At 44.2% G+C, this 26,958-nt stretch overlaps 2 protein-coding genes across 2 annotated transcripts in view; both read right to left on the minus strand.

Annotated features, from left to right (window-relative positions):
* The window catches only part of abcb6b (ATP binding cassette subfamily B member 6 (LAN blood group) b), a 34,253-nt gene extending 17,122 nt beyond the window's left edge, over positions 1-17,131 (minus strand). The window contains exons 1-14 of the mRNA XM_069663411.1: positions 17,072-17,131; positions 16,742-16,931; positions 12,676-12,768; positions 12,520-12,596; positions 12,242-12,357; positions 12,040-12,161; positions 11,598-11,707; positions 10,797-10,862; positions 10,573-10,698; positions 10,031-10,107; positions 9,851-9,914; positions 7,429-7,514; positions 6,591-6,648; positions 5,838-5,942 (exon numbers count right to left, since the gene is read on the minus strand). Coding sequence (XP_069519512.1) covers positions 5,838-5,942; positions 6,591-6,648; positions 7,429-7,514; positions 9,851-9,914; positions 10,031-10,107; positions 10,573-10,698; positions 10,797-10,862; positions 11,598-11,707; positions 12,040-12,161; positions 12,242-12,357; positions 12,520-12,596; positions 12,676-12,768; positions 16,742-16,931; positions 17,072-17,131 — 1,350 coding nt within the window. The remainder of the gene's footprint in view (positions 1-5,837; positions 5,943-6,590; positions 6,649-7,428; positions 7,515-9,850; positions 9,915-10,030; positions 10,108-10,572; positions 10,699-10,796; positions 10,863-11,597; positions 11,708-12,039; positions 12,162-12,241; positions 12,358-12,519; positions 12,597-12,675; positions 12,769-16,741; positions 16,932-17,071) is intronic.
* A 1,701-nt stretch (positions 17,132-18,832) lies between these two features.
* The window catches only part of kalrna (kalirin RhoGEF kinase a), a 163,668-nt gene continuing 155,542 nt past the window's right edge, over positions 18,833-26,958 (minus strand). Inside the window, exons 62-68 of the mRNA XM_069662822.1 lie at positions 26,776-26,907; positions 26,539-26,700; positions 26,196-26,274; positions 26,040-26,091; positions 25,562-25,710; positions 24,693-24,831; positions 18,833-24,387 (exon numbers count right to left, since the gene is read on the minus strand). Of these exons, the coding sequence (XP_069518923.1) occupies positions 23,830-24,387; positions 24,693-24,831; positions 25,562-25,710; positions 26,040-26,091; positions 26,196-26,274; positions 26,539-26,700; positions 26,776-26,907 (1,271 nt within the window). The 3' untranslated portion in view covers positions 18,833-23,829. The remainder of the gene's footprint in view (positions 24,388-24,692; positions 24,832-25,561; positions 25,711-26,039; positions 26,092-26,195; positions 26,275-26,538; positions 26,701-26,775; positions 26,908-26,958) is intronic.

The raw sequence follows: 26,958 nt of genomic DNA on the forward strand, positions 1-26,958 counted from the left end.
CTTTAAGGACTCAACCAGAAGATGTGGTCCGAGTAACAATTTCACTCCCGCCTCTGACAAGGCAAATAACCAATCCTATTGTAGGATTTTGGGGTGGCACTTGGGGTGGCCAATCAGATTTCAAGGGGGGCCCAGGCCACCCCTGGCCACTCCTCTGGATCCGCCCCTGCTGGTCGTCATTTATGACACCCAGGTTCCGGGCAGACTTAGTGGGTATGAGCTCAGTTGGTTCAAGCTGGATATCGATCTGTGGTTCCATAGAGGGACTGGCTGGGATGACAAGGAGCTCAGTCTTGGATAGGTTGAGCTGAAGGTGGCGTTCTTTCATCCATTTAGAGATATCGGCAAGGCATGATACGTGCTGAGACTGTAGTGTCGTCTGGTGGGAAGAGCTGGGTATTGTTTGCACAGCAATGGTATGAGAAACCATGGGAGCAAATGATTGCACCAAGTATATACCAGGTATATATTGAGAAGAGAAGGGGACCGAGCACTGACCCTTGAGGCACCTCGTAGATAAGCTGTGGGGTTTGGACACTTCTCCTTTCCAAGATACTCTAAAAAGATCTCCCTGAGAGGTAGGACATGAACCAGTGGAGGGCAGATCCTGATCCTGAGATGTGTGCGCTTAAGGAGGAGGAGATGTTATCCAACAGAAGTGCTTGACAGATTCCCAACAAGCGTCTGATTCCTCGTTACCGCTCACCTTTAAAGTCAGAGTATGGGAACGTGTCTGGTAACTTTCCAAAACTTACAGCTGACTTTTCAGACCAATATTGCATCACATGTCCGACAAGATGCTGCAAGACAGATTTTAATACCTTCAGACAGAATCGCTGTTTTCCTTCATTTCAAGCCTTTGTGCTAAGCTAATCAGCTGCTGGCTTGAGCTTCCTGTTCACTGTACAGACATCGGCATGTTTTTTGTTTGAGGTGAGTAACGGTTCCTTTAACAGTCTGGCTCTTGAGTAAACCTCTGATCCTTGGCGTCCTGCTGTAACCCAGCAATTATTCTGCTCATTGTTATTGATGAAAGTGAAATTCTTGCGGTCTGAGTGCCTTTTACTGACAAACAGGAAAGTGTGTAATAGAATACCAAGAAAAACTGGATGGTTATTAGCTGTGATTGCAAACATTGCTTAAGAGGAACACGACTAAATTGAAACTGCTGTTATATCCCATAAATACAAAAAAATTGATTCTGATGGACACCTTGAAAACACCCAGATGAGTCACTGCAGCATTGAGTAACCAGCCGACAGCATGCAGAGCTCGGGCCAGCGGGGTCGGACTCATTGGGGCTTAACTACATGTGGCAGCCATATGCAGGGACAAACAGAGTGGCAGAGGACCGATGGACCAGAAAACAAACCTTAAAGTCCGAGTTGGCCTACTTAAAGTGTTGTGAAGTAGAAAACCTGGACACGCTTTGGCAGAGAACGGCAGCAAAACTTGCATGTAAAACAGAACCTGAGGCGAGTGTGACTGCACATTTAAACACTGACAAATCAAAGTTTACATTAACGCACTGAGATACAGCATCCAAATGCCTCCTCTCTACTGTAATGTATTAGGACAGATTTGTAAAAAATCTAAATGTTTCCTTTTAACTTCTGACCGAAAGAACAGATCCTTTAATCTGCGAGCAGATGTGTGCAACAAGCAGAAAATCTTTCAGCGAAAGCGCTGATTTCAGCTGGAACATTTCGACATCGTTGACAGGAGTCATATATTAAAGTCCTACAGAGCAGGATGTGTTTTGATGAACGTTTTAATCTTAAGCAAAGGCAAAACTTTAGTCTACATCCTCAAAAGGTGGCAAAAAACTCCCCTGAGAGGACTCAGTGTCACGTCTTATGTGTGTGATGTTTGCAATGTTGCAAAGGGCTGTGTTGTGGTTTTCCTCAAAATAAATCTTTGCAGATTAAACATTGATGGTAAGAGATGGTCTAAGTAGAACAATACCCCATAAAAAACTTCTGCATCGCCTCATTTGCAGAAACATAACTCGCCCGTTCTTTGTGCAAATAAAATACAAAACAGGTGCAAAAACTTAAGCTAGATTTGTTCATTTTCTTTTATTATTAAGAAGATGAATACCACTTTCATATCTGTATGCTACATTCGAAGCTACAGCTAGCGGGTAATTAGCTTAGCAAAAGGTTCTTGAACGGGGTGGAAATGGTTCTGTCCAGAGGTTTAAAATGAAAACAACAAGGTGTGTCTTCTCAGGAAGTTACAACTTGAGCTATTTCTTGTCCAGAACCAGGCTAGCTGTCTCCCCCTGCATGCAGTCTTTTTGCTAATCTAGGCTAATCACCCCTAGTTTTATCTTCAGAGAAGCGTATAGAGATGAGAGGGTTGTTGATCTTCCCACCCCAAAATATCCTGATACTGTCCAAGGTTTATACTCAAGGTTTTGGCAGGTACAGAAACAAACAGGTAAGTATTAACACAGTCCAGTACGTAGGCTTAAAGACGTCAGAGTCTCTGTAACGGTCCGGAGGCTCGGACTGAGCGTACTAAATCCGGAAACAGGTGGGTGTGGTGCGAAGAAAACACTCTCACACAATAGTTTGTGCAAGTGCAACAGTAACGTGGGGGTGCAGGCAGGGGGCGTGGTCGAGGAGGCAGTGAACCAGGTAAGTTGACAGTACAAGCAAACAATTTATTAAGAGGGAGGCAGGTCGGAACCAGGTAGATGATCAGTAAGCAAGTAGGTATACACACTCCGTAAGAGGCGCGGGGAACAGGCAGACAGAAGCGAAGGACGCGGAGACAGGGATCGTGGTCGGGGACAGAAGGTTGAGGGTCGAGATTCGGTGGTCAGAGGCAGACGGGGTCGGCAACGAGTAATCAGTCCAAAGAAGAGTACTGAAAACTCTTCCACGAGCAGGAGAGGCTTAAACTGGCCTGATGAAAAGCAGCTGTGTGCACAGGTGAGCTGAGTAGACTGATGAGGTGGAGGGGGAAAATCACCGGGAGAGGGCAGGTGAGCATCCAGCAAAATGTCACTAAAGTCAGCACATCTCACTTTGCACAACTAATTTTGAGCAGGTGAACATGATTAATTGATGAATACTTGTTAGGACTGTTTTTACAGGGAACGTTCTCAGAAGGTGACACATTAAACAAGTATTTATAGAGAACAACACGAAGAGGAGGGCGAGCTTTAATAGAGTGACAAACGTGTGAAACAGATGGTGTGTTAACGAACCCAAAGCACACTTTAATCTGGAACAAAGGTGAAACTTTACGGCGCCAGCTGATCTAAATTCTTATTGATTCAACAAAGATATCTCTCACACTTTTTTAATGTGATGAAGCTGTTTAAAGGATTTACCAGCCTGTTTATTAGCTTACTTTTTACTGTCAGTTTCATTTCCACCTGGATCGTCCTCTCAGAACAAAGGTTATAAAACATTCGGCCTGCTCATCACAAATAAAGATTTTTAAATGTCTGTTCTCTTCTCTGTAACTTCTGCGGCTCCTTGTCACCTCAGCTACAAATTACGCCCATCTCAGTCCAAGCAGCGGTCCTGATGCTAAGCTAAGCTAACCACTGCTGGATGTAGCTTCATATGTAAAGCACAAACATGAGATTGGGATCAATCCCTTCATCTAAATGTGTTTAAGAAAGAAGATAAGCACATTTCCCAACATGCCAAAGTGCTGTTTTAAACTGCAGTCAGCGTTTGATCCCTTTTCAGCATCACTGTCGCTTTTCATCTTTCTTTATTCCCTCTTTCATCTCTCCTCGTCATGGCTGCTTCCTGCCTTTGCCTCACGCACCTTGACTTCCACTTTCCCCCTCACTCTGTCACACACACACACACACACTCACACACACACACACACACACACACTCACACAGCTGGGCTGAGTGTGTGAGCTCCGGTCACACTGTGAATAAATCATAGTAAAAGGTTCCTGAATAATGCAGCAACGAGTCCAGACGCCAGATGTGTATGTGTGTGTTTGTGTGTAAAGATAGCCCATTTATTGCAGTTGTAGTTAAAAAGGAACCGTGTATGATTTGCCAAAAGTCCCAATAAAAAGCCAACAACACAAACACATTACGACACACTCTGACACACACCTGCTTCAGGAAGACAGATGTGCTTGTTCAGATGGACGGGCTGGTGGTGATTATGAGGACGCTGGTTCATAATTACACAGCAGGAGGATGTTTAATCACACACGTACACACACGTGGTGGACTCTTTAATGAGACGCAGACTGTTTATCAATCTGGGTTTTTTATTCCTCTCCAGGAGGAGGAAGCGATAAAACGGCTCATCTTCCTCTGCTGAAGGATTCATTCTGTTGTTTGTCAGCGTCGGGGCGAGGCAGGTGCAGCATCGAGGATCCAAATAAAGCACAATGTTTTTATTAATCCACCGGCTCTCATTGGTTAACTTTCCATCCCAATGTATTTAAACAAAGGATCTGTTTATCGATTTAATGCATGCTCTAACCAGGTGCCATTATACCACTGTAGAGGAACAAGGCAACACAAGATGAGTTCCTCAGGTTGCTAAACAGACTGTAAACATCCATCCATTATCTATACTGCTTCCTGTTCAGGGTCGCAGGGGGCTGGAGCCAAACCCAGCTGTCTAAACCATCAGAACTATTTCTAAACCCCACAAAGAAGTAGTCTAACACAGTCCTGTCACAGTGTTTATGCTAAGCTAGGCTACATGTCTGCAGGATGTAGCCTTAAATTCTGTAAATGTCTGTTAAGTCACTATCTATCACCGAATGAGGTAACACAATGGTGATTGAGCCGATGGCCCACTGATGAAAGCCTTTGCTTTTGCAGTATTGTGTGTTGTGTATCGTGTGTTGTGTGTCGCGTGTTGTGAGTAAACAGTAATCTACTATGGCTGAACAAACAAAGAAAAGATGGATGACTACAGATACAACTTCAACAAGAAGTGAAAATCCAAAGAAGAAGAAACAAACTCGACGCTCAGATGAAGCAAACAGTCTGAAAAGGAAAGCGACCGTCAGCCAGGAAAATCAAGAGTTACAACCGGAGCCGACCGTGGACGTCACACATGCAGCGCTGTCTGGATATCTGGGAAGTGTGCTCCCACAATTAACGTTTATTGCCACAGGTGGCGCCAAATGGCACGAAAATGGAGTTATTACAACTTTAAGGATGGATATGATAGTGGTGTAGATCTTTAATGCTGAATGTTACAATTTGTGAGAATCCTGGTCGCCCCTCTCTCTGTGTGTGTTCCTGTTCTTCTGTGTGTACAGGCATGGATCCACATTACACTTACACTCTGCAGGATAAAAGTTCTGCTCGGGCTCTTTTGAACGTGTTTCTGACATAGTCTCATGTTAACCCTGACTCTCCTTGTGTCCAGATCTCCGTACCTCCAGGACCCCTGACTCTGAAAACCCTGCGACCCCGCCTTCGCCGCCTCGGACCGCCTTTCTTTGGACCAGCCAAAACCCTCTCGCGAGAACAATAAACACTGTTTTAACTTTTAGAGTCTGTTTGCGTCTGTGGGTCCCACTCTGCATTCGTTATCACCCAATTAGACCGATGTTTTTTTAGCTCTGTCATTTCTGGTTTCATTTTGTTGTTCCGGAAGCAAGAGGAACACCAGATGAAACATCAAAGCAAGGCGGGAAGTGGAGAACCTGTTCTATTTCATTACACTGAAATGACAAAATAAGGTGACTAAACCTAACATGAATAAAACACAACACCACCCCGCCCCTGACCAGGATTTCTTGGAAACTTCACCTCATCATCAAACTATGTCTTTAGTCGTGTGTGTGTGTGTGTGTGTGTGTGTGTGTGTGTGTGTGTTTACCGTGGAGATGTCCTGCCCGTCCACGCGGATGCTGCCGCTCTGCAGGTCGTAAAATCTGAACAGCAGACGCAGGATGGAGCTTTTCCCCGATCCAGATGGACCGACCTGCGTGCACAGACACTCACACACACACACACAACAGAAACACACATGAACTTAGAGTCTGTCATGTTGTTGTTACTGAGTTAAAATAATTGGTTTACACAAACAAAAATACTCATTCTCTCACCAACCTCTGGCGCTCTCTCGCCATGCAGATGGTTTTGCTTTGATCCACTGTGCAGTGGTGCAAAGCTACTGAGTCCTGTGCTTCATTACATTTGCAGGTTTTTGTGTTTTACTTAAGTTATTTCCATTCTGGCTAAAACTTCACGACAAATATACTTTTGATTCCAGCAAGTTCACACTTTGCAGATTTACTTTATTTACACAAAATAAAGACTTAAATAAAAGGATGTATAATTAGAGATTAAGCTCCCCAGCAGTGTATGAGGATGAAATTAGCGTTTACCAGCTGCTATGTACATGCTAACGCTAAATGAAACAAGCCGTTCTGCCTCCATGTTTTCTGGTGTTTTTAGAACCTTTTCCTCTAATAAGTATTTCTGGGGAGTGGTTTTTCCTACTTTTATTCTCAGTACTTCTTCCATCGCTTTCTAAAGGTGCTCTTATTTTGAAATTCAATCATAGTGACCCTTTAAATGAGGTTTAATAGACAAAACAAAAGTAGATGTAGACAAGGAGACAACTTACCAGCGCGACTGTCTGTCCCGCCTCCACCGTGAAGGACACATCCCTGAGGACCTCAGCACTACACGCACACACACACACACACACAAATAACAACAGTTAGGATTGAAAACAACTCGCTTGATATCCATTTCAGAGCTTCTTAAACTCTAACAGAACTTCACCAAAGTTTGTGGATTTGAGAAAAATCCAGACAGATTATAAACGTTTGGAGAATCGATGTTTCAGTTGTTCAATAAATCCTGGATAAGCGTTTAACAGCTGCTGAGTTTGTTTGTTCTCACAGAATCACCAACATCTGGATCTTCTCTGTCGTGTTTACTCTCCTAATGCTGTGACGAACGCACACAGGAGGCCAATCAAGCCGGTCAATTCATCAAACAATACGTGAATGTTTTTTTACACTGTTAATCATCGTGCAGGCGGCAGGTGATGGGAACCAGCTGAGTCACGTCTGACTGCAGATGAGGGTTGACCTTCAAAATAAAAGCCCCAGAACACCGATTTGTAATTGTGACTGAGCAGGAAACACAAAGAAGGATTCACCAAAGACATTTCCTCTTAAAGAACCAAACAGGTGATTTACCATTCCCTGATCTTTACTGCAGTTGTTGTTAATGTTGCTTAGGTTAACCAAACTAAACCAAGTATCTGCTCAAACTTTGTGGGAGGTTGTGCAAACAGAGCCTGCAGTCTTAAAGGCAGAAGCATCTAATGGCATTATTACAACATCACGCTGATTCTGTCCTCTATTCACAGAACAAAAAACATCTTTAGTCTGTGTAGTCTCTGTGTTTATGCAGTGTCCATAGAAATGTGGGTTATTTTTGGCTCTACACACCCCGGCACGTAGCTGAAACAGACTCTGTCAAACTCCACCTGACCTGCTGAGAGCTGCAAGTCCTGAGCGTCCTCAGCATCCTGCACCTGAGAGGAGGAGGAGGAGGAGGAGGAGAGAGGGGGAGGAAACCAGAAGAAGAGAGAAAGGATCATAAACAAGCCGTTTATTACTGTCTGATAATTGTAACAGAGCGTAAAAACACCCTCCTTTTTTATTCGGTGTGAAGAGGAGGAGAAAACCATGGGATGATTTGTGCCCTGAAATATAGAGATCCCAAAAGTTAACCAATTGCATCAGCGTGTAAGAAAGGTTCAAAAGGTCCTTACAGTAAGTTTAAGCATCTGCGTCTCCATGTGCCGATGAAGAATATATATTACAATCAAAAGCTCTGGAGGAAGCAAGTGAGCGAGTTCTGGTCAACTGTTTCCCAGGTAAAGCTGTCAAACTTATTTAAGGTTATTTTACTTTTCTTTGAGTTGAAGAGGAGAGGACGGGAAGAGGAAGGAAAGGAGGGAGAGGAAGAAGAGATGAAAAGGAGACTAGATGTGTCCCAATTCAGGTGCTACATCCTTCGAAGGACGGATTTGAAGGCCAATTGCGTCACAGCGAAGGCGTCGAAGGCTGTCCCATTTCAAGAGCTCCTTTAGAAGTGGCCGACAAATGCGCCCTCCTTTTCGCAGGACACAAAGGATCCATCGGACGCATCCTTCGCAGCCCAACGTTTCCTGAGATTAATTGCACGCCAATTCAAACGAGATAGCGAACTCTCAAACGGCCGGGGAATACACTTGTAAACGAATAGGTGTTTGGTTTTAACTCAGTCGAATAGGTAGCGAGGAGGGTCAAATTACTTTATCGCGAGAGGAGCAGGGCTTTGTGATGCAAGTTTAAGGGCGGGAAAAGCTGGTGAAGTAAACAGGAAATCCTCCACAGACCTGACCGTCTCATTTCAGTTCGGCCTTAGCGTCTACACAGGCTCCTCATCCTTCGCAGCCCGCGTCCTTCTAAGTATGCAATTTTTCTCTCCCTTTATTTCCCCCCTTGTTCTTCCTCCCATCATGTTCTCACTTCCTCCTTCCTCTCTTCCTCCTTTCCTTACATCCTCATCCCTTCATCAGTGCATATATCTAACATATAATGTGATTTAATCATTTAGATTTTCAAAATAAAAGCAGGAAACTTTGATTGCATTTGAACGATTTATCACCACCAGCTTCAGCTCTGCCTCTCTCCTTCCTTCTGACCTCCTCCTCACCCTCCTCCTCCCCCCTGACTCCCCCCGCTCCCCCCCGCCCGCAGCTTCCCAAGCCAAAGAAAAGGGCCGCAGTGTTTTTAAGGTGCTCTAATGCCTTTGTGCACATTCATGTGGCTGTTTACCATATCAAGGGCCTGTGAATGTAGGAGCCTTTAGTGAGGCAGCCGGAGGACGCCTTTTCCCACCGAAACACACACAAAAAGTCAGACGTACACACACACACACACACACACACACACATGCAGACGCTGTGTTGTAGTATGTGTATGCGCACAAACACACACAAACACACAAAAGTCACACACAAACACTTGTTGACCTTCTAATCCGCTGACCTCTGACTGTGTGAGTTTCTCTGCTTGTGACGGGAGCGAATCAGAGCGACGCCGAGCAGAAGCAGCGAGAGAGAGTTCAGATTTATCACCAACAGACGTGTCATCATTATAATAACTTTATATTTTAATTATACACACAGGCTTCTCTATATGTTGATGCTTATCTGTTATTATTATTCCTTAACTTGCTCCCTTAACATTCAAACTCATCCAACAATACCTGTTATTACTGCATTTACAATAATTGATCACTATTTATACTGATTATTTTGGATTAGCTGAACGATAATAAGACAATAATGTGACAAACAGGCTGAAATTTATTGGAAAAAATAAAATAAAATTGTCATAAACGTATAAAATAAACTGTTTTTAAATTCAAATCAACCTTAACCTTATAATCAAGGTTTATCTTAATGTTATGTATTGATTTTATTTTGTTTTGCAGCCATTGAAGGCAAAGCTTAAAGCAGTGAAACTTACACACATGCTGTAATAAAAACTTAAAGCAGCTTGCAACAGTAAGAATATTAAAGAAATAAGAATTAAAGGTCAAGCGTCAGTGGCAAAGTGAACGACAGAAGTGTGACATAATATTTAACGGATGTTTTATGAATGTAAAAGTGCCGTATATAACAACTACTGTTGTATTTATCGTCAGAGGAAGCAGGACTTTAACCCCCGAGGTTTCCCCACGTTTGCACCGGCTGCCTCAAAGATTTACATCTGCTTTTTACACTCCAATCTGGGCTTAAATTAAGCTTTAATCAGCGCACAAACAGTCATTATTTCTGCAGCAACATCAAAGTTACGCACCTGATGTGTGACTCACCTCCTTCTGCTCAGTCAGCAGGGTCAGCATGTTCTCCATGTCCACAAACGCACTCTGAATCAGCCTGCAGACACACACGGTGCACAGTAAGCATCAGTCTGTGCAGCAGTAGTGCTGTTAAAGGTACGACGAGAGGAAGTACAGCAGCGGTGTTAGCTTTATCTTAACGGGCGATCTCACCTGTAGTAGGTACCGAACCAGTTGAGAGGAGTGTACAGCTGGATGATGTAGGTGCCAAACAGAACGTAGTCTCCAACCTGACGGGAAGTTAAAGATAAATATGATGCAAATATCGATAAAACATGACCTTATATGGAGCACCGAAACAAGTGAGTCATTTCCTGTTAAACAGCATCAAAGTGAGGTTGAATCTTTGAAGTCAGATCGACACCATACAGATCGGTTGAGTCACTGAGGTCAGTTTTAATCTTCATGTTCAAGTTGTAAATTCAGATCAAGGTCAGGGTCATGTCAGAGGTCATGTCCAAGGGTCAAAGGTTCATGAGCCAAGTCGTCACAGTGAAGTCACAATATTTCCCTCTGAGCTGCAGCAGCAAGAAAAAAGGAACAATATTCAACTGAATCATGAAAGTTTCCCTGTCGCATTTTCTCCCCTCTATTCACACACACAACTTTGAAACGTCCTTTTAATTCATTGTTAGTCACTGCAGTTGACCGACAGTAACTTGTATGATGTGATTTTGGACTGTTTACTCTCGTACCTGGAATTGTCCCTGAGAGACGAGGTGAGCACACAGCAGAGATCCAGCCAGCAGTCCCGATCCGATGATGACGTTCTGGGTTTGGTTCAGCAGGGCCAGAGAGGCGGAGCTCTTCCACTCGCAGTGCTGCACACACACAGGCGGCAAACCGTTCGATCAAAGATACGAAATGTACAAACAAGTTAAGATTGGATGATTGATTTGAATCTTCTAAACGAGCTTACCTGATATTTCAAAATGGCTTCCTCGAAGCAGCAGACTTCGTAATCCTCTGCGCTGTAATATTTCACCTGTGGGTGTAAATCCGGTCATGAGAGTGAGCGCTGAGACATCCTGAACAATCCTCTAAAGTCTAAGTAACATGTTAGATCTTAAAGGGCCAGTCCGCCGATTTTCAACCTCAGTCCTATCATGCTGTTATGGGGAGCTAATGCCATTACTGTAAGCTCTGTGCCTTTGGAGGACGCTATCTGCTTCTCCAACAGGCCCTGGAAAACCTCCAGACTACGTAAAATGCGTCATCTGGTAGAGGCCAGGGAGCTCGCTAAACTACACTTCCTCAATCTAGGACGCCCGCCTCCGATGTCATGTCTCATTTAAAATCGTCAGGTTTGAAATGCAGACTGCAGACCTGAAGATGATTTAGACGATACGCCGGTATATTCTCGTCATATTTCAGATTCTGTACCGCTCTGAGCCACTGCATGCAGTGATCAATGTCCTTGACTGGAAAACGGTAGATTTCACTCCAGCGTCTCTCGCTGGGCCGTTCCTTTCAGAGGGAGGGGCGCAATGCATGCTGGGTGTTGTAGGAATGTAGAATGGGCAAAACCACGAGCTGTTTGTACAACCTCCTCCACAGCTATGGCGCCAATTTCAAATATTATTGCTTCTATCGATTACAGAGAACACCAGCTTTGACTGACAGAGGATCAGTCATCAACAGACCTTCAATAAGCAAAGGTCACTTTCCTCCATATAACATAAGTGTGGAGTTTATCTGCAGGACGTGTGGTGTTTTGTACCGTCTCAAAGTTGAGCAGCGAGTCCACGGCTCTGGACTTGGCCTTGTTGTCTTGGTCGTTCATCTCCCTCCTGTATTTGGTCCTCCACTCTGTGATCAGGACGGTGCAGCCTGCAGGCAGAGCACAGCCTGGTTAGTGTCAGCGTAGAGCTGCAACATGGGTATGAAACATGTGGGATATGAAATGTGTTGTCGAGAGCTTATTTATTCAGTAACAGAAGGTGTTATTGTCCGTTAAGCAAAGAGTCAGATTAGGGGATAAAGAGTCACAAGTTCTTGCTTTGACTCGGCCAACATCCTGTGTGATGTCATCAGGAGGAAGCGCTACGGGCCGACTAAATAGTCACAAGCTTCTGAAGGTTTCATGCATTTGAATTAAATTCTGCAGAGAGAGAAATCACAAGTGCCAAAAAGGGTTACAGCGCAGGAAGAAGAGTGCTCACCGAGGTAGAGGACCATGCAGGAGAAAACGATGAGTCCAAACCAGACGCTGAAGTAAGACACGAAGTAGATGATGGCGATGATGATGTCACAGATGGTGGGAAGGATGCTGAACAGGATGTAGCTACAGAAACAAACAGTCACAGGTAAGTTCACACACGCAACATGTGTGTGTGTTGTTACCATGGACCCCTCCTGTCCTACCTGAGCAGGTTGTTGATGGAGGCGGTCCCTCTGTCGACGCTCCTCAGCACGTCTCCGGTGCGTCTGTCCAGGTGCCAGCGCAGAGACAGGCCGTGCAGGTGGGAAAACAAACACACCTGACGAGTGGAGGGACACAGAGACTTCCTGTTACTGACTCTACACAAGGGAGGCTTTTGTTTTCTCGCTACTTCTTTGACTCTGCTACACCTCAGGGGAACATGTCGTACTTTTTACTCAACCACAAAGTTTCTTTTTGCTTTGAAAAGTGTGAGTGGTACCTGAACGCCTCTGCTGGTAAACTGCTGAACTTTGATCCACATGAACTGACGCAGGTTGCTGATGAAACCAGACGTACCTACAAGGAGAGAAGGACGAACATCAAGCTTACATTCACCCTGAACCACAAAGTAGAAGCTTGTAGTCCATGAACGCACCTGCGCCTCCTCCCTGCAGGAACTTGAGCAGTGTGTAGATGCAGACGGTGGTGATCAGTGATGTCCAGCCGCCTCCTGCAGAGAGCTCATTCACTGTAAACACACACAAACACATTTTCCTTCACATGGGGTCACATGGGGGGCTGGAGCCTATCCCAGCTGTCATTGGGCGAGAGGCGGGGATACACCTGGACTGATGGTCAGTCAATCACTGGGCTGACACACAGAGACAGACGACCTCTCCCCGGAGAGAACCGACGCATGCACGGGAAGAACGGGAGCGTCACAGCAACACGTCGAAGGCTGTCCCATTTCCAAGGCGGCTGACAAATACGTCCCGGCCATCAGGTGCGTCCTTCACGACCCAACGTATCCTTACACCTGACTGTCTTCAGTTCAGGATCAGTGGTCAACACGGGCTACGAATGACTCATCCTGATTTGAGACACAGCTAGAAAACCTTTAACACTCACACTGTGATGAACCTAACGAGCATGTGGACTGTGGGAGGAAGCCGGAGTACCCGTAGGGAACCCACGCACGCACGGCGAGAACATGCAGACTCCACAAAGAAAGGCCCGCTAGGTCCGGACCAGGATCCGAACCAGGAACCTTCTAGCTGTGAGGCGTCCGCTTATGAAAAACACTTTCTTCTTCAGGGTTAAATCCAGCACATTTGTTAAAACAACCCAGTTTCCAAAGCAGACGGGACAAAACGTGATAACGTACTAATCTAGTCTGACATGTTTTCAGATGAAAGCAGGACAAACAGAGGGTATCTAATCTAATGTGAGAACTCATTCTGAATTTAATGCAAGAAAACCGGGGTGTAACCGAGGCCTCTGATCTTGTTAAACTTCTCTGTAGAGGAAAGCAGCCGAAGAAAGAGCTTCATACTGTAAGGTACTTGTGCATGTCAGGACCTCTTCTCCACAACAGTTCAATATCATATTTAATCCTTTCTACGCTGCATTTATCTGATTTTTGCAGATTCGATAACAGAAGTAATAAACTGACATGTCTTACAATAGGTTTAGTTACTGTGCATGAAAGAAAGCAGCTCGAGTTAGCTCCACTTTCAGATGCAACATTAAAGAAATTAACACTTTCATGCATTCATAAATATTACCCAATAATAAAACATGAATCAATCTGAAGCAGACGTTCTGCAGAAAGAGCTCTCTCACCTTGTGTCGTATATTTTGTGTGTTTTTAACTCAGAACAAAGTATTTCTACGCTGTGATAGTGCTACAACACACACAGTCACAACACACTCACACACACACACGCACTCACTCATTCACATTCATTACCATTTAGTACAAGCGCTGGGAATCAGGGTGAAATGAGAAAACAGACAGAGATGAGGAAGCAGGAAGAGGAGGAGGAGGAGGAGAGAGAAAAGTGGAGGATGTAGACAGAAAGAGAGATATTAAGAGAAAAGAAAAAGAGGAAATAAGATCAAAGACAAAGAGAAATTAATAAATATACGTGTGTGTTTGACTTTCTTTAACTTCCCAGTGTGTGTGTTTTCAGTGGGGGGGTATTTTCAGCTTTTGGCACGGGGTCCTGGAGTTGGAGGGTGGGAGGCGGGGTCGCACCCAGAGACAAAACGTCCGTTGTACCGGTGTGTTAACTCCACGAAAAAGGCCGCTAATGCCTGCTAAGCATGACTGGCAGGAGGGGTGACCTCCCAGAAAACCCTCCGCACACACACACACATACACACATACACGCACACAGTTGCACACACACACACCAACAACAACCCCCCCCCTCTGAAGCCTCCTCCACGCCTTCCTCATCACACAAAGCCGCGCTCGGCTTCCCTCTCGCAGCACTGGCTCATACTTTCATGTCCCTCCAGAAGCCAAACGGGCCGTTTTCTAAAGAGGACAAACTGAGCGCTGACTTCCTCTGAAGTGGAGGCTTCTGGGTTGTTTCCCCACAGTGGGTGCAGCGCTGGGTACAAAACTGGGTACAAAAGAGCTCGGCTAAGGATGACACTGCCTCACTGCCTTTAAAAGCCACTCCTACAATTTAAGAGTTTCAGTTCTGATAAGTTAAATTATAACCTCTTGATTTCTCTGTGAGATCTGTGCAGAATTACAGATGCATCTTGGCTACAGTTCAGTTCGGTTTGGTTTCCCGACAGACCCCGAATCAACATTTCTTGGATGCAAACCTAAGCTTTGTTCCAGACCTCTGAATCGTCCGCCCATATCTCTGATTTATTCATGTGATTATTATAATTTCAGGCAAAGTGAATTCTTTGCATCATGTTTACACGCTGCTGGATGAATTTCTTCCTGCAAACCAGAGTGTTGTGTTTCTGATCATCATTAGTCACATTGAAGCTCTTGATGTCAGTGACCCTCAAATCAACACGTATGACATGCATCATCAGGCACCAGCGACAGGCGGACTGGACAAACATTTGGAAAATGGCTGCTTCACTGACCGCTGCTTCCTTCCTAACAGTCTCATGTATGTTTGACGGATGCATCCATGCAGACCTGCAGACTTTGCTCCTGTTTCTTCCCCACATCAGAGATCTAGTGCATCCTTACATAACCTGCAGGTCCTCTGATGGAGGTTTGTTGGTAATGTATTATATTCAGAACTGTTGCATGGGCTGTGCCAAGTGTGCAAACGCACAGGGCCTCGCGCCTCTAAAGGGTCTCACACAGGGTCCGCAGCAACACTTCAAAAGTAGCCCAATTCTGCAGGAAAACCGCAGACCTGGCAACCCTGGCTTCACATCCTGATTTTTATTTTTTACTAGATATAATAATTTTCAAGAATGTTCCATTATGCGTACTCAAAACCGAACATATTCAGTTTTTTTCCTTGTTGATATTTCGTGGTCGCATTGTGTGTGCTCCATCTCGCTGCTCACTGCAAGGACGAAGGAGAAGGGGAAACAGTGTCGGCCGCAAGAGAGCGTGACAGATTTCGTAAACACGAGTCGGGTGCTGAGAAAAGGACAATCATTTTTTTTTAAAAAGAAGAATTTAAGAAGTCACAGTGAGGATCGCTGAATAAACACTTTAAGATATGTGATGGCTGAGTATGTGTGCGAAGTTAGCGGGCATGCACAGGGCCTCGCATCCCGCCTGTATTTAGTCTATTTAGACTGTATTTAGTTCTGTATCTGTCGGTTGTCTCTTTTTGTGATGAAGTTGCTATAAAAATAATAATCCCTTACATGCACCGACCGAAGCTGTAAATGCAAGCAGCCAGAGAGAGATGTAAAGCCTCTGAGAGACCTGCGTCTGTGCGTCTGAATGTCTCTGTGTACACTGTGCGCCGTGTGTCTATTTTATGTTATAATTCTACTGATTATACTTTAATGTCTTGACCCCCTCATTAGTTCTATGTTCACATTTCTTTATAACTCATAAAAGAAGCTCTTACTTTGTAATAACTGTCAATACTACAATTTAACTGCCAGCATCACTTCCTGCCTACGTTTGTAATATTGTTTTTTCTGTTAGGCACCGTCTCTTTTGCATGAACACATTTTATATTTCCACTTATATTTGAATTGTTGTTGCATTTTGTCTCATTATTGTACTGTATTTTTTGGAGCTATCTGGCTCTGTGATTTACTTCATGATTAATACATTTTATCTTATTTTATCTCTTAGTTAAAACTAAAAAACAAATGTATAAAAAAAGAGATGTAAATGACTCAATATTAAATAAAAAGGTTTGAAAAAATCAAAGATATTATGAAATAAAACATCAAATCATTTCATGACAGCCCTGAGGATATGCCCAAATTTGGAAGATGACAAGGACGCTATCAATGAAGGACTCAAGGAAACAAGGACACACCTCAATAAACTAGAGCACAGTGCCATCTACAGTTTGGACAGTAAACATGCAACAAACTGATTCTGTTACTTATATTTTACATTATATTTAAACTCATACAAACTGACAAGGAAGTAAGACTTTGCTACTAGATTTGATGCACACGTTTTATTAATATAAATCATTAGATTCACTAGGATAATAATCTAATAAGATTGATCCTCCTCGTTTAGTTTCTCTTCTTACCGATGTTCTTGGAGTAAACGGGCACGAGCACGTTGACCAGCCGCTCAGCAGCCAGCAGGCCCACACACAGCAGCACCAGTCCCTGCAGCGCCGCAGAGCCTTTGGGCCAGACGTACGGCAGCAGCAGCCTCACCTTCCTCCCAAAGCCCTGCCAGGCAGAGGAGGAGGAGGAGGTGGTGGGGTGTTGGATCTGGATGGAGAGAGAGGAAGTTAGAAGAGAGCTGTGATTATTGTTTCAGCCATCACACAAAGAGTCTGACACGCATTGATCAGCTTTGATGCGTGTATCATTATATTTCAAGATTAAACAAACCCAATCCATTAACTTACCTCAACATTTATAGCTCCTCTTGTTTGTCTGGGTCTGCTCTTCACGGTGACGTCTGCCATCTGACTCAGGTCCAGTTCACTGCAGCGTGAAACAACTCCAAGCAGCCGGCACACAGTCACAGAATGAGCCGCACGTATTTCATAAACTGGAGCTGATTAGAGCCCGAGAGGTTAATCCTGCTGCGGTGGCTGTAACGGCATGTCGGAGTGACTCCCAGCACACGCGCGCGCGCACACACACACACACACACGCACACACACACACACTTCTGTTGTGTTTTGAGCTTTTGGTTTAAAATAGCTGTGGTCAGCATGTTGTTTTCACCTGTGAGCAGGGCAGTGTGTGTGTGTGTGTGAGAGAGAGAGAGTGTGTTTGTGTGTGTTTGACAGGGTCCAATAGGGTGACACAATGAAAGTAAAGTGAACACGAGGTGGTGAGAGCTGCTGTAAACTACAAGACTGAAACACTGAGCCAAAGCCTGAATATAAAATGTACGTTTTTATACTTAAATCAAAATGTTGCCGACAGACTCGACAGGCTCGAGCAGCTGATCAGACTGATTGAATTAATGTTATTTACTGTATTTGAGGAGGGCTATCTATACTACTTATCCTGTTCAGGTTCACAGGGGGGCTGGAGCCGATCCAGCTGGTCAATCGCAGCTGACATATAGAGAGAGACAACCCACGCATGCACGGGGAGAACGTGCAGACTCCACTTTGTCTGAACTGGGATTCGAACCACGAACCTTCGTGCTGTGAGGTGAAATTGCCAACTACTGCACCACCTGGACTTCCTCTTCAATTAGTTTGTCAATGGGCTGCACTGTGGTGCAGTGGTTAACGCTGTTGCCTCACAGCGAGAAGGTTCCTGGTTTGAATCCCAGTTCAGACGTAGTGGGCTTTTCTGTGTGGAGTCTGCATGTTCTCCCCGCGCATGCGTGGGTTCCCTCCCACAGTCCAAACACATGCTCGTTAGGTTCATTGGTGACTCTAAATTGCCCGTAGGTGTGAACATGAGCGTGAAAGGCTGTGCTGCGATTGACTGGTGATCAGTCCAGGTGTTACCCCGCCTCTCGCCCAATGCCAGCTGGGATAGGCCCCAGCCCCCCCGCAACCCTGAACAGGATAAGCAGTATAGATGGATGGATGGATGTATTTAAAACAGGGTCTCTACAACAGATGCACACGTTGTCTTTAGGTGTAAGACTGGAGTTGATCAGAAGCAGAGTCGTGCTTTCAGCGGGAAAAGTCACAATCAAATGAAACCGACGTGCAGAGAGTCCTCGTAGTGACACATCTCCCTGGTTTTAATTTAAAGGATCTTTGTGTCGATTTTTACAGCAACTGTGAACAAATCTTCAAGTCTCCTCTACTTACCCGTTAGTGCTGCCTGATATCTCGGCCTTTAAATCTTGAACTGGAAGAATTCTCTTTCACTTTTTCACCTTATTTAGGCGGCTTTGTTGGCTTTGTTGCGGCTGAAAATGTTCAGGACGTGTGCGTGTATTTAGCTTTTCTGTAATCTCAGTCTATTCATTATTCCAACCAGTAAAATATGATGCTAGATTTTTCACCTTGTCCTTTTCTGATCATGTGTAAATGTAAAACAAAAACTAAGCTTCAGCCGGGAGTTAAAGGGAACGATATGTTAGAGAACACAAACAGCAGGTGGTTTCAGATAAGGACGCACAGAGAGAGGACAGGATAGAAACAAGCAGGTTGTTTATTAGTAAAGAGTAACAAACCAGCAGGTCGGATGGAGTAAGAAGAGGCAGAATATACAGACGAGTGCTGCTTCACACACAACATGAAGCTAACAGCGGGAGGGTTCAGCATGAGCAGGATACAGCACAGACAGCATTCAGCAGAGCAGAGCCACCACGGAGCTACGCGGCTCAACAAGCACGGACAGGTGCATTGTGGGATCGGGACTGAAAGGACACCGGGAGTTTAACTCTCTGGAGAAAAGATGTGAGGTTGTGGAGCAATGTGTGCATTTACCAGAAGAGAGAAGGAACAAAGTAGAGCTGCAGTATTGGTCATAAAGCCCGCCTCCTCCATGTTAACAGATGGGACATGAGTCAAACTATAAAATCAAAATACACACGTCTCAAACATGGTTTCTGTCATTATAGTTAGTTCTTATCATGCTGATTTATGTCCAAGAGTTCATTTTTCTGACAAGTTTACTTTTATTAGTTATTTGATGCTATAAAAAGGGGGCGTGGCCTCATGATTGACAGCTCTGTTGACAAATGGGGCTTCTGCAGCGTTCTGTTCCCGAGCAGCAGAGTCGAGGAGCGTCTTTCATTCACCAACCAACAGATCAGTTCTTCAGAGAGTTAAAACAAACCGGGGTCAAAGGTCAGCTGTAGCAAACAGAAGGTGAAGGTGTCCTCACTTTAGACAGAACCATGACTTTACACACCGTTCACCATTATTATAAAATCTGATTATTTCCTTTGTTTTAATCCAGAAGAGCAGACGTGAACATTTGATGTCTCGAACAGCTGATAATAAACATCATTTATCTTCACAGGAAACTATTAAAACTTCAACAGGACAGAAACACAGAGCTCAGAGAAGCGTCCATCATCTCCTGAAATGCTGAAATGTTTTGTGTTTTAAAGGCGGGGCTACACTGAAGACCCTGAGTGCTAGGCTAAAAGCTAAAGGCCTAATGCTTTTCTTTTCAGGTGAAATGTAAACAGAGTACATGAAGGGCTGAATAGGGTACACAGCTGTGAAGTTTAACATGTGATCCATCGCGTCATCAAATAAAACCAGCTTACAGCTCCTCAGGCAGATGAACCATGTGAAGATGTTCTGTGTCATCGTAGCGTAAAAGCACATTTTGCTAACATAACATGAAGGTCGTTTTTTCTTTGGCAGCCATGTTGGCTCCACACTTCTGCACCTGCACGGCTTCCTCATTTTTAAAGTTGTCTGGCTTTAATTCATGAAGAGAAACAACTCAGCAGGAGCTGAAGTTTATACAGTATGGAGGCCCAAAGTTGTCAATACTAAACCAATAAGTACGATATTATAATCATATTAAATAAAAACAGAATTCAGCAAAAATCAGGTTTCAAAACTCAAATGTAGGAAATGTTTTCTCTTCCCACGAGGCATCGAATAAAAAACCCGATGTTTTTTATTTAGCTAAACTAACTGGTTTATTTATTGCTGCTCTAGTCGTTACTCTTTTGTTCACACCGAAGCTCTCTAAAACTTTATTTTCTTTAGTTCTCATAAAGGACAGCCGAGGACAGCAAAGGAAACGGCTGCACCAATCACTTTTGTTTTTAAATCACATCACTACTTTGCTCCTGATCACGGAGTCATTTATTAATGCCAATTTTTAACGACAAATACAAACAGAAATCAGACAGAAATATGATCGGCTTCATCGCTCATTCAGACCAAAACCGTATTTAATTAACAATTATGTTTGACTTATTTATGTAATATTGAACACTTTGAGAGTCCATGGAAAAGAAGACCAACATGAAATGCAACAACTGTTATTGTGCTGAGCTGAAACTGATGGACTGATTGTTTCAGCGCTGCAGGATTTAACATTAGCTGATTAGTAGACACACACAGGTGGCAGTTACCTGTATATACATTTCACAAACAGCTCTGTGTTAATTAATGCTGTGTCTGTACAGAGTTTGCTGCCATGCTGACGAGATCGTTGCTTCACAGATGCCTCAAGAGAGTTTAATGTTGTGTTGGGAAGCTGAAGTTGTAAAATGTTCTGATCCAAAGTCCCTGCTAAGAAGATGAAACTAACAGCCCAACACTGTTTCACTGGTACCTGAATAGATCTCACTACAGCTGCACTGAGAAACACAAACCAGCACACTTAGCAAGGTGAGAGCTGCAGAACAGCAGCGTGACGCACCATCCTGCATCCCCGTCGGCAGGAAAATAAATGCTCACTGCTGTAGACTAAATGCTTGCGGGGAGATCGGGGATGCACAATGGTCAGAAGAGGAGCGATGTGGAAGCGTTTTGGTGAAAGCAGCGGACAGCACTTGTGATGGCAGAACACATTCTACAAGAAGTTACATTCATCAGTAGAAACAGGACATTAATCAGAGATCGCTTCTGCAGCCACATTTTACAAGCCGGATGAACGGGAGCCAAACACGATGGTCGCTGTGACACAGATGTACAAACGGAAAAGGCTCAGGGTGGAGTTCAGCTCCACCTTCACACCGAACGTCACAGGATTGTTCTAGAAACAGACAGATTCTAATTTCTAAAGCGTCCCTGGTGAATGTACATGCAGGTTTTCCCTGATTATTCTACGTCTTTGTAAACTATCTAAGCATCTTTTTGGACAAAGTATTTGTAAACAGTGATACGAACGAATCAAAGGTGTCCTACAGAAAGGTTTCAGTCTCCTTTCAGTGTCTTTTCTGTGGTCCTGTAAGGTCCAGAAGTCCTGTTTAATCCAGGAGATAGTTTTTACCTTTCAAGGTCATTATAGGTGAGACAAGTTCAGCACAGATCCTCTGTGTGATGTAAACTCCTCCAACAGTTCACTACAGCTCTATACAGGACGTAAACTCTGCTGCTGCACAGTCCAGCAGCTGCTCACCGACTTCGGTTCTTCTCGTGTCAGGTCCACGTTTTTTGAGCAGACCAGACGTGTCCAGGTCACGCTTACACACATTCACTCTCAACCTCAGTCCTGAAATAAATTAACATTCAATAAATTAAAGGCATATCACAGCAACGCTCAGATCCTCTGCATCCAGCCCGAAACACACACACCACGTTGGTGGTTTAAATCAAAGTTAACAGGTAACTGTTGACGATCCAGAAATCCTCTGTGGTGACGTAAGTGCTCTGTTATTCTTCATCATAAAAGGACTGGAAGAAAAAAATCCCCTTTAAGTTCAGGTGTCTGTTGGAGACACATTTTTAATCGATCATTTCCGTGAAGAGGATTTCCCAAACGGAAGCAGAAAGAATGATGTGTTTTGTGTAAATTCAACACCACAATTAGCAGCGTATCCGTGCTATCAAGCCACAGGTCCTAACGCTTCTGCTGAAATCATTAATCAGAGTATTCCTCATCGTTTCTGTTCCTAATGTAACAGTTTATTATTTTCAGGTGTGGGCATATTCCCCTCCAGCTGTTTAAAAGTCAGATTCTCCTGGAAAAGAAAATCACCGTCTTTTTTGTGGAGTTCAGCTTTTAGGAACTTTGACTCAGCCTCAACCGAAAGCAGAGAAGTGTGTGCCACAACTGAGGTTTATAACAGCCACATTTTGCTTTAGCATCCATGAATATGAGGCCGCGTCTTATGGAGGGCTTCAAGTAATATTCAGTGACAGTCCCAGGATCGATCCCCAAACACGACCTGTCAAAGTGAGACGACATTAACAGCAGCCTGACTGAAGGAACGTATAGACTGATCTTTGCCTTTCTCTAATCCATGTCTTTGCCGTGCTTTGCTTTTTAAAACTGTTTAGACTCTTTCATCCTGCATGAGAGCTTCTTATGCAACTTATTCCAATCAGCCTGATGGACGACAAATAACAGGCAGGCTGAATTATTAGATTTGCTACAGACAAACCTGATGCTCGATGTTAACCCGAGATTTGTGTAACTTGTGTAACTTTGTATTATTTTGGGCCTTTTATGTCTCTATTAAGAGGGGGATGAAAGTGGATCGTCTCAGAAACAAGGGAGGAGAGACTTGGGATGACACGCGGCAAAGGGCAGAGGGTGAAGGTCGAACCTGGGGCCGCCAAATTGAGGACTGTAGCCTCTGTATATGGGATGCATCATGAACCCCTGAGCTAAACCGGAACCCCATTTTAAACTGCAATATAGAGAGCGACAGAGTCCATGCAGAGCGCAGGTCGGGGTGGATGAACAGGTTGACTTTACAGACTAAAATGATCCCTTACTAAACCAAACCAAGTTCTTTTGGTGTCTAAACTGAACCAATCTTTAGGGAAAGATAAAGGTTTGGGCTTAAATTGTTTGCTAATGTTTCGTTTATGTGTCTCTCACAAGACACAAAGATCGCTCTAAAGGGCGAAGTGAGAGTTTTGCAAATCTAGGTGCACCATCTAGACACAGCCCAACCTGATGGTGTCATTCTCTGGTCGGGCAAACATCAGGCTGCCCTCTAGTGGTCGAAAAAGCACGTCAGCTGAGCGTGGGTGTTAAAATGCTTCTCAGTGAACATAAAACAAGCCTCTGCAGATCCATGAAAAAGAGAAAAGGTAACATTAGCTGGACTGGGATCAACATGACACGCACCTGTTTCCAATATATTATCTGTCCCTGCAAAAATAAACATTATAAATATAATAAATATGATTCCTTAATGTCTGCTCACAGTGTTTTTACTTAAATGCTCGTTTTATCAAGTTTATTTTTATGGGTTCTTGTGGGACGTCTGCAGTTTATACGACCTGTGATGGTTGATATCTGGTGAACAAAGATCGGATGAAGTGTTAGTGTCAGCGATAAAGTATCGTACAGCCGTAGATTTGAATTCGTTATCTGCAGAGACGTTTGGTCGAGTGGTGGAAAAGAGGCCTGGTGGTCCTACAGCAGAGGAGGGTTAGGTTTGCACCACAGGGAGGATTCAGGCACCAAATCTTTTTCTCATTCACACATAAATAAACAGTAAAGATAATTAAATGCTTGAAATATATTAAGTCTTGTTGTTGTGGATGCTCCTGGTGGACAGAAGGATCGTTACACTCAGAGCTCCTCTCCGTCACAGTGTGTTTCCCATGCTGCTGCTCACCAGCCCTTTAATATTAGTGATGGGCCGGACGTCGTGCAGCTGTCTTCTTCTGTCGATAAATGTGGCCAAACGTGTCGTGTCCAGAGGCGTCTTCGAGTACTCCCCGCCATGTGCGCCCCCGCGACCCACCCACGGGTGCTGCAGACAGGAAGTAGCGCTCGGCCTCTTCCTGGGATCCTGCTGCAGCACCGAGGACACAAAATCCCTCGCCGCCTGGCTCACATCCTGAAAGTATTCATCCGGGAAGCAGAAGTCCAGGCGGCAGATGTTGACGCATGTTTCCTCAGGTGATTCATCCAGAAACGGGGAAACGCCGCTGAGCATCACGTAAGCCAGCACGCCGACGCTCCACACGTCCGTTGCAATAGAGACCGGCGTCCCACGTATGAGCTCAGGGGCAGCGAACTCAGGGTTTCCGAGCAAGAGGTGGACATAGCGGCGATGAGCGGACAGCTGGACGGCATCTCCGAGGTCGATGAGCTTAATGCTCGGGGTCGGAGTGTGGAGGTCGACCATGATGTTCTCCGGCTGCAGGAGAGAGAGACAGGAGTCAGACAGAGATGAACACTATGTATTTTATGTTACTGATAAATATAATTCTTACATTGACACAATTTGACAACAAGTGGGAAATTACATTTAAAAAATGTAATCCTAAATAACAGTTCTGTACATGTGTAGATGCAGCCACAACAGATAAAAGAACACATTCTGAGACATAAATTCACATAATCAAAAGCAAAAATAAATTATTTTTTCACCATTTCTCAACATTTTCATAGTTTCATGCCCCTGCCCCTCAGCCTGACTCCGCCCCTGCAGGCTCTTCTCACCTTCAGATCCAGGTGTGCGACTCTGCAGGTGTGAAGGTGCTGCAGGGCCTCCAGTGTCTCTTTGATGAAGAACGCCACCTTCTCCTCCATCAGCTCATCGTGGGCGACGAGGTAATCGAGCAAGCGGCCGTCCTCCAGCCTGACACACACACACACACACACACACAAATATTTAATACGTTTCTTTTTACTTTGCAGATTTTTTTTTCAGTACTATAACTTTATTGTATTTATGTATTTTACTTAACCTTAATATTTAATATGAAAGAATTTAACTTTTAACAAAGAAATCCATCACTGTAGTAAAGCTACTTGCTGCTGTTTTTGTCAGCGTCAAGAACATTTTTTCCTAAATGACCTTTAAAAATAAAAACGTAACACATCTAAACTGCTTCCAAAAGTTATGTCGGTCGGCCTCCGCTTTTTTTTGTCTCAGTCCAACTTGGAACACCGTTGCGCTCATCAATGTAACTTCATCCTCATTGACCAATCAAAATCAAGAGGGGGCGGGACTTCCGATATCAACTTTGTCAACAACAACAGCGGAGGAGACGTTAGCTTTCGTTTTTTTAGAGGGTACAATTTCCAAGTGTAGAGCCGCTGCTAATTTCATTGTGTTTGTGTTTTCTTTGTAGAATTTCAGAGAATACAAGACGAGAGATTTCAAACAGACTTAACGACCAGGGAAGCGGAAGTGCTGCCAGACAACTTTCGTAACCTAGCAACAGTAAGTGCCGGTGACTAGCGCTGTGAACTGTTGACACAGGCCCTAACGTGTCTAATTTCTAAAAGTTTAACCGTGACAAGCTTCATTATAGAGTTTAGGCCGAAACAAAAGCAGGTGACAGTTTAATTTCAGTCAGACTTACAGCTCCAGGATCAGCATCAGAGAGGTTGGAGACTCGTAAGTGTCAACCAGCGCCACCAGCTGGTGATTCTGCACGTGAAGGAGGACGTCCGCCTCATGAGCCACCTGCTCCTTCTTCTGCATCTTCTTACTCACATACTTCACAGCAACCTGAACGCAAAATAAGAGACAATTAAGTTTAAATTGAAATTTTACTCGGATACTTTCTCATTGAATATTAATGCAATTTTGAATAAATAGTGTAGCCTACCCGAAAACAACATTTTTCGCAACGTAAATATACTAATAATATTCTATATATATATATAGAAATAAGAGGAATAAGACGATTGTTTGAATCAGTGAGAAAACACCTTCCTTCCTGTCTTGAATAACTCACAAACACCTGAACACTTTCCTGCAACCTGAACAGTGAAAAGCAAGAGACACTTTGCATCAGTTTAATCAACACAACTATCAAACTCTCGAGGATTTCGTACCTCTTTCTTTGTGGATTTGTTGAGACATTTTCTCACCACTGAAAATCGTCCCCTGGTGAAAAGACAAGCAAGCAACAACCGTCAACATTTAGACAGAAAAAATCAAGTTTGAATTATGAGGATTATTTGATTATATGGAAATCAAAGCATCAGTACCTTCCGATCTCGCAGATCTCATTGAAGGTCGACTCAAAGTTTTCTTTCCACTGGATCCCTGTTCCATCATAACCCGAGTCTGGACAAAAGGTCAGCAAAAGGTTAAACATTAAAACTGTCATAAAATGTAACAATTGCTACACATTTTTGTTTGTACTGAGCCATTTTCCACCATGATGCTAAGCTAAGAAAGTCATGTATTTAATGCACAAGTTAAAATCTTCTCATCTTACCTGCCAATGAGAGAGGGAGTCCTTTGAAGAAGTTTTGTGTGGAATAATACATTTTTGTACCCTCATTATGTTACTGTCTGTGTGTGTTCTGTCGGTCTTTGCAGACTTACTGGTGCTGGACAGAGTGACCATATTTGAGGCCTCGGACGGCGGGCCGACCCCCCAGCGGTTGGAGGCTCTCACTCTGAACTGATAGTGACCTCCGGGGATCAGAGTGTCGATCTGAACACACTCCTCTCTGCTGCTGGCCACCTGCTGCCACAACAACGAGTCTATAGACGAGAGAGGGAAAAGTTGAGTCTCTGTTCAGGTTTCAAAAAGCAAACATCGTCCTGTAAGTCACACACCTTCCTGTCTGTACTCCACCGTGTAGCTGCTGACGGAGCAGTGAGCGGATGAAGCCGGAGGCGGCCAGTGGATCATCACCGCCGTGCTGCTGGCCTCCTGAGCCACCGGCCTCCCAGGGGCTGCTGGGATACCTGCAGGAGATTTTAATGCTACTACGTTTGTGCTTTTACTTAAGTAAGATT

Source organism: Semicossyphus pulcher, unplaced genomic scaffold (genome assembly GCF_022749685.1).
Source record: "Semicossyphus pulcher isolate SPU_LCO1_2020_fin unplaced genomic scaffold, fSemPul1.0.p SCAF_15, whole genome shotgun sequence".
Lineage (NCBI taxonomy): Eukaryota > Metazoa > Chordata > Actinopteri > Labriformes > Labridae > Semicossyphus > Semicossyphus pulcher.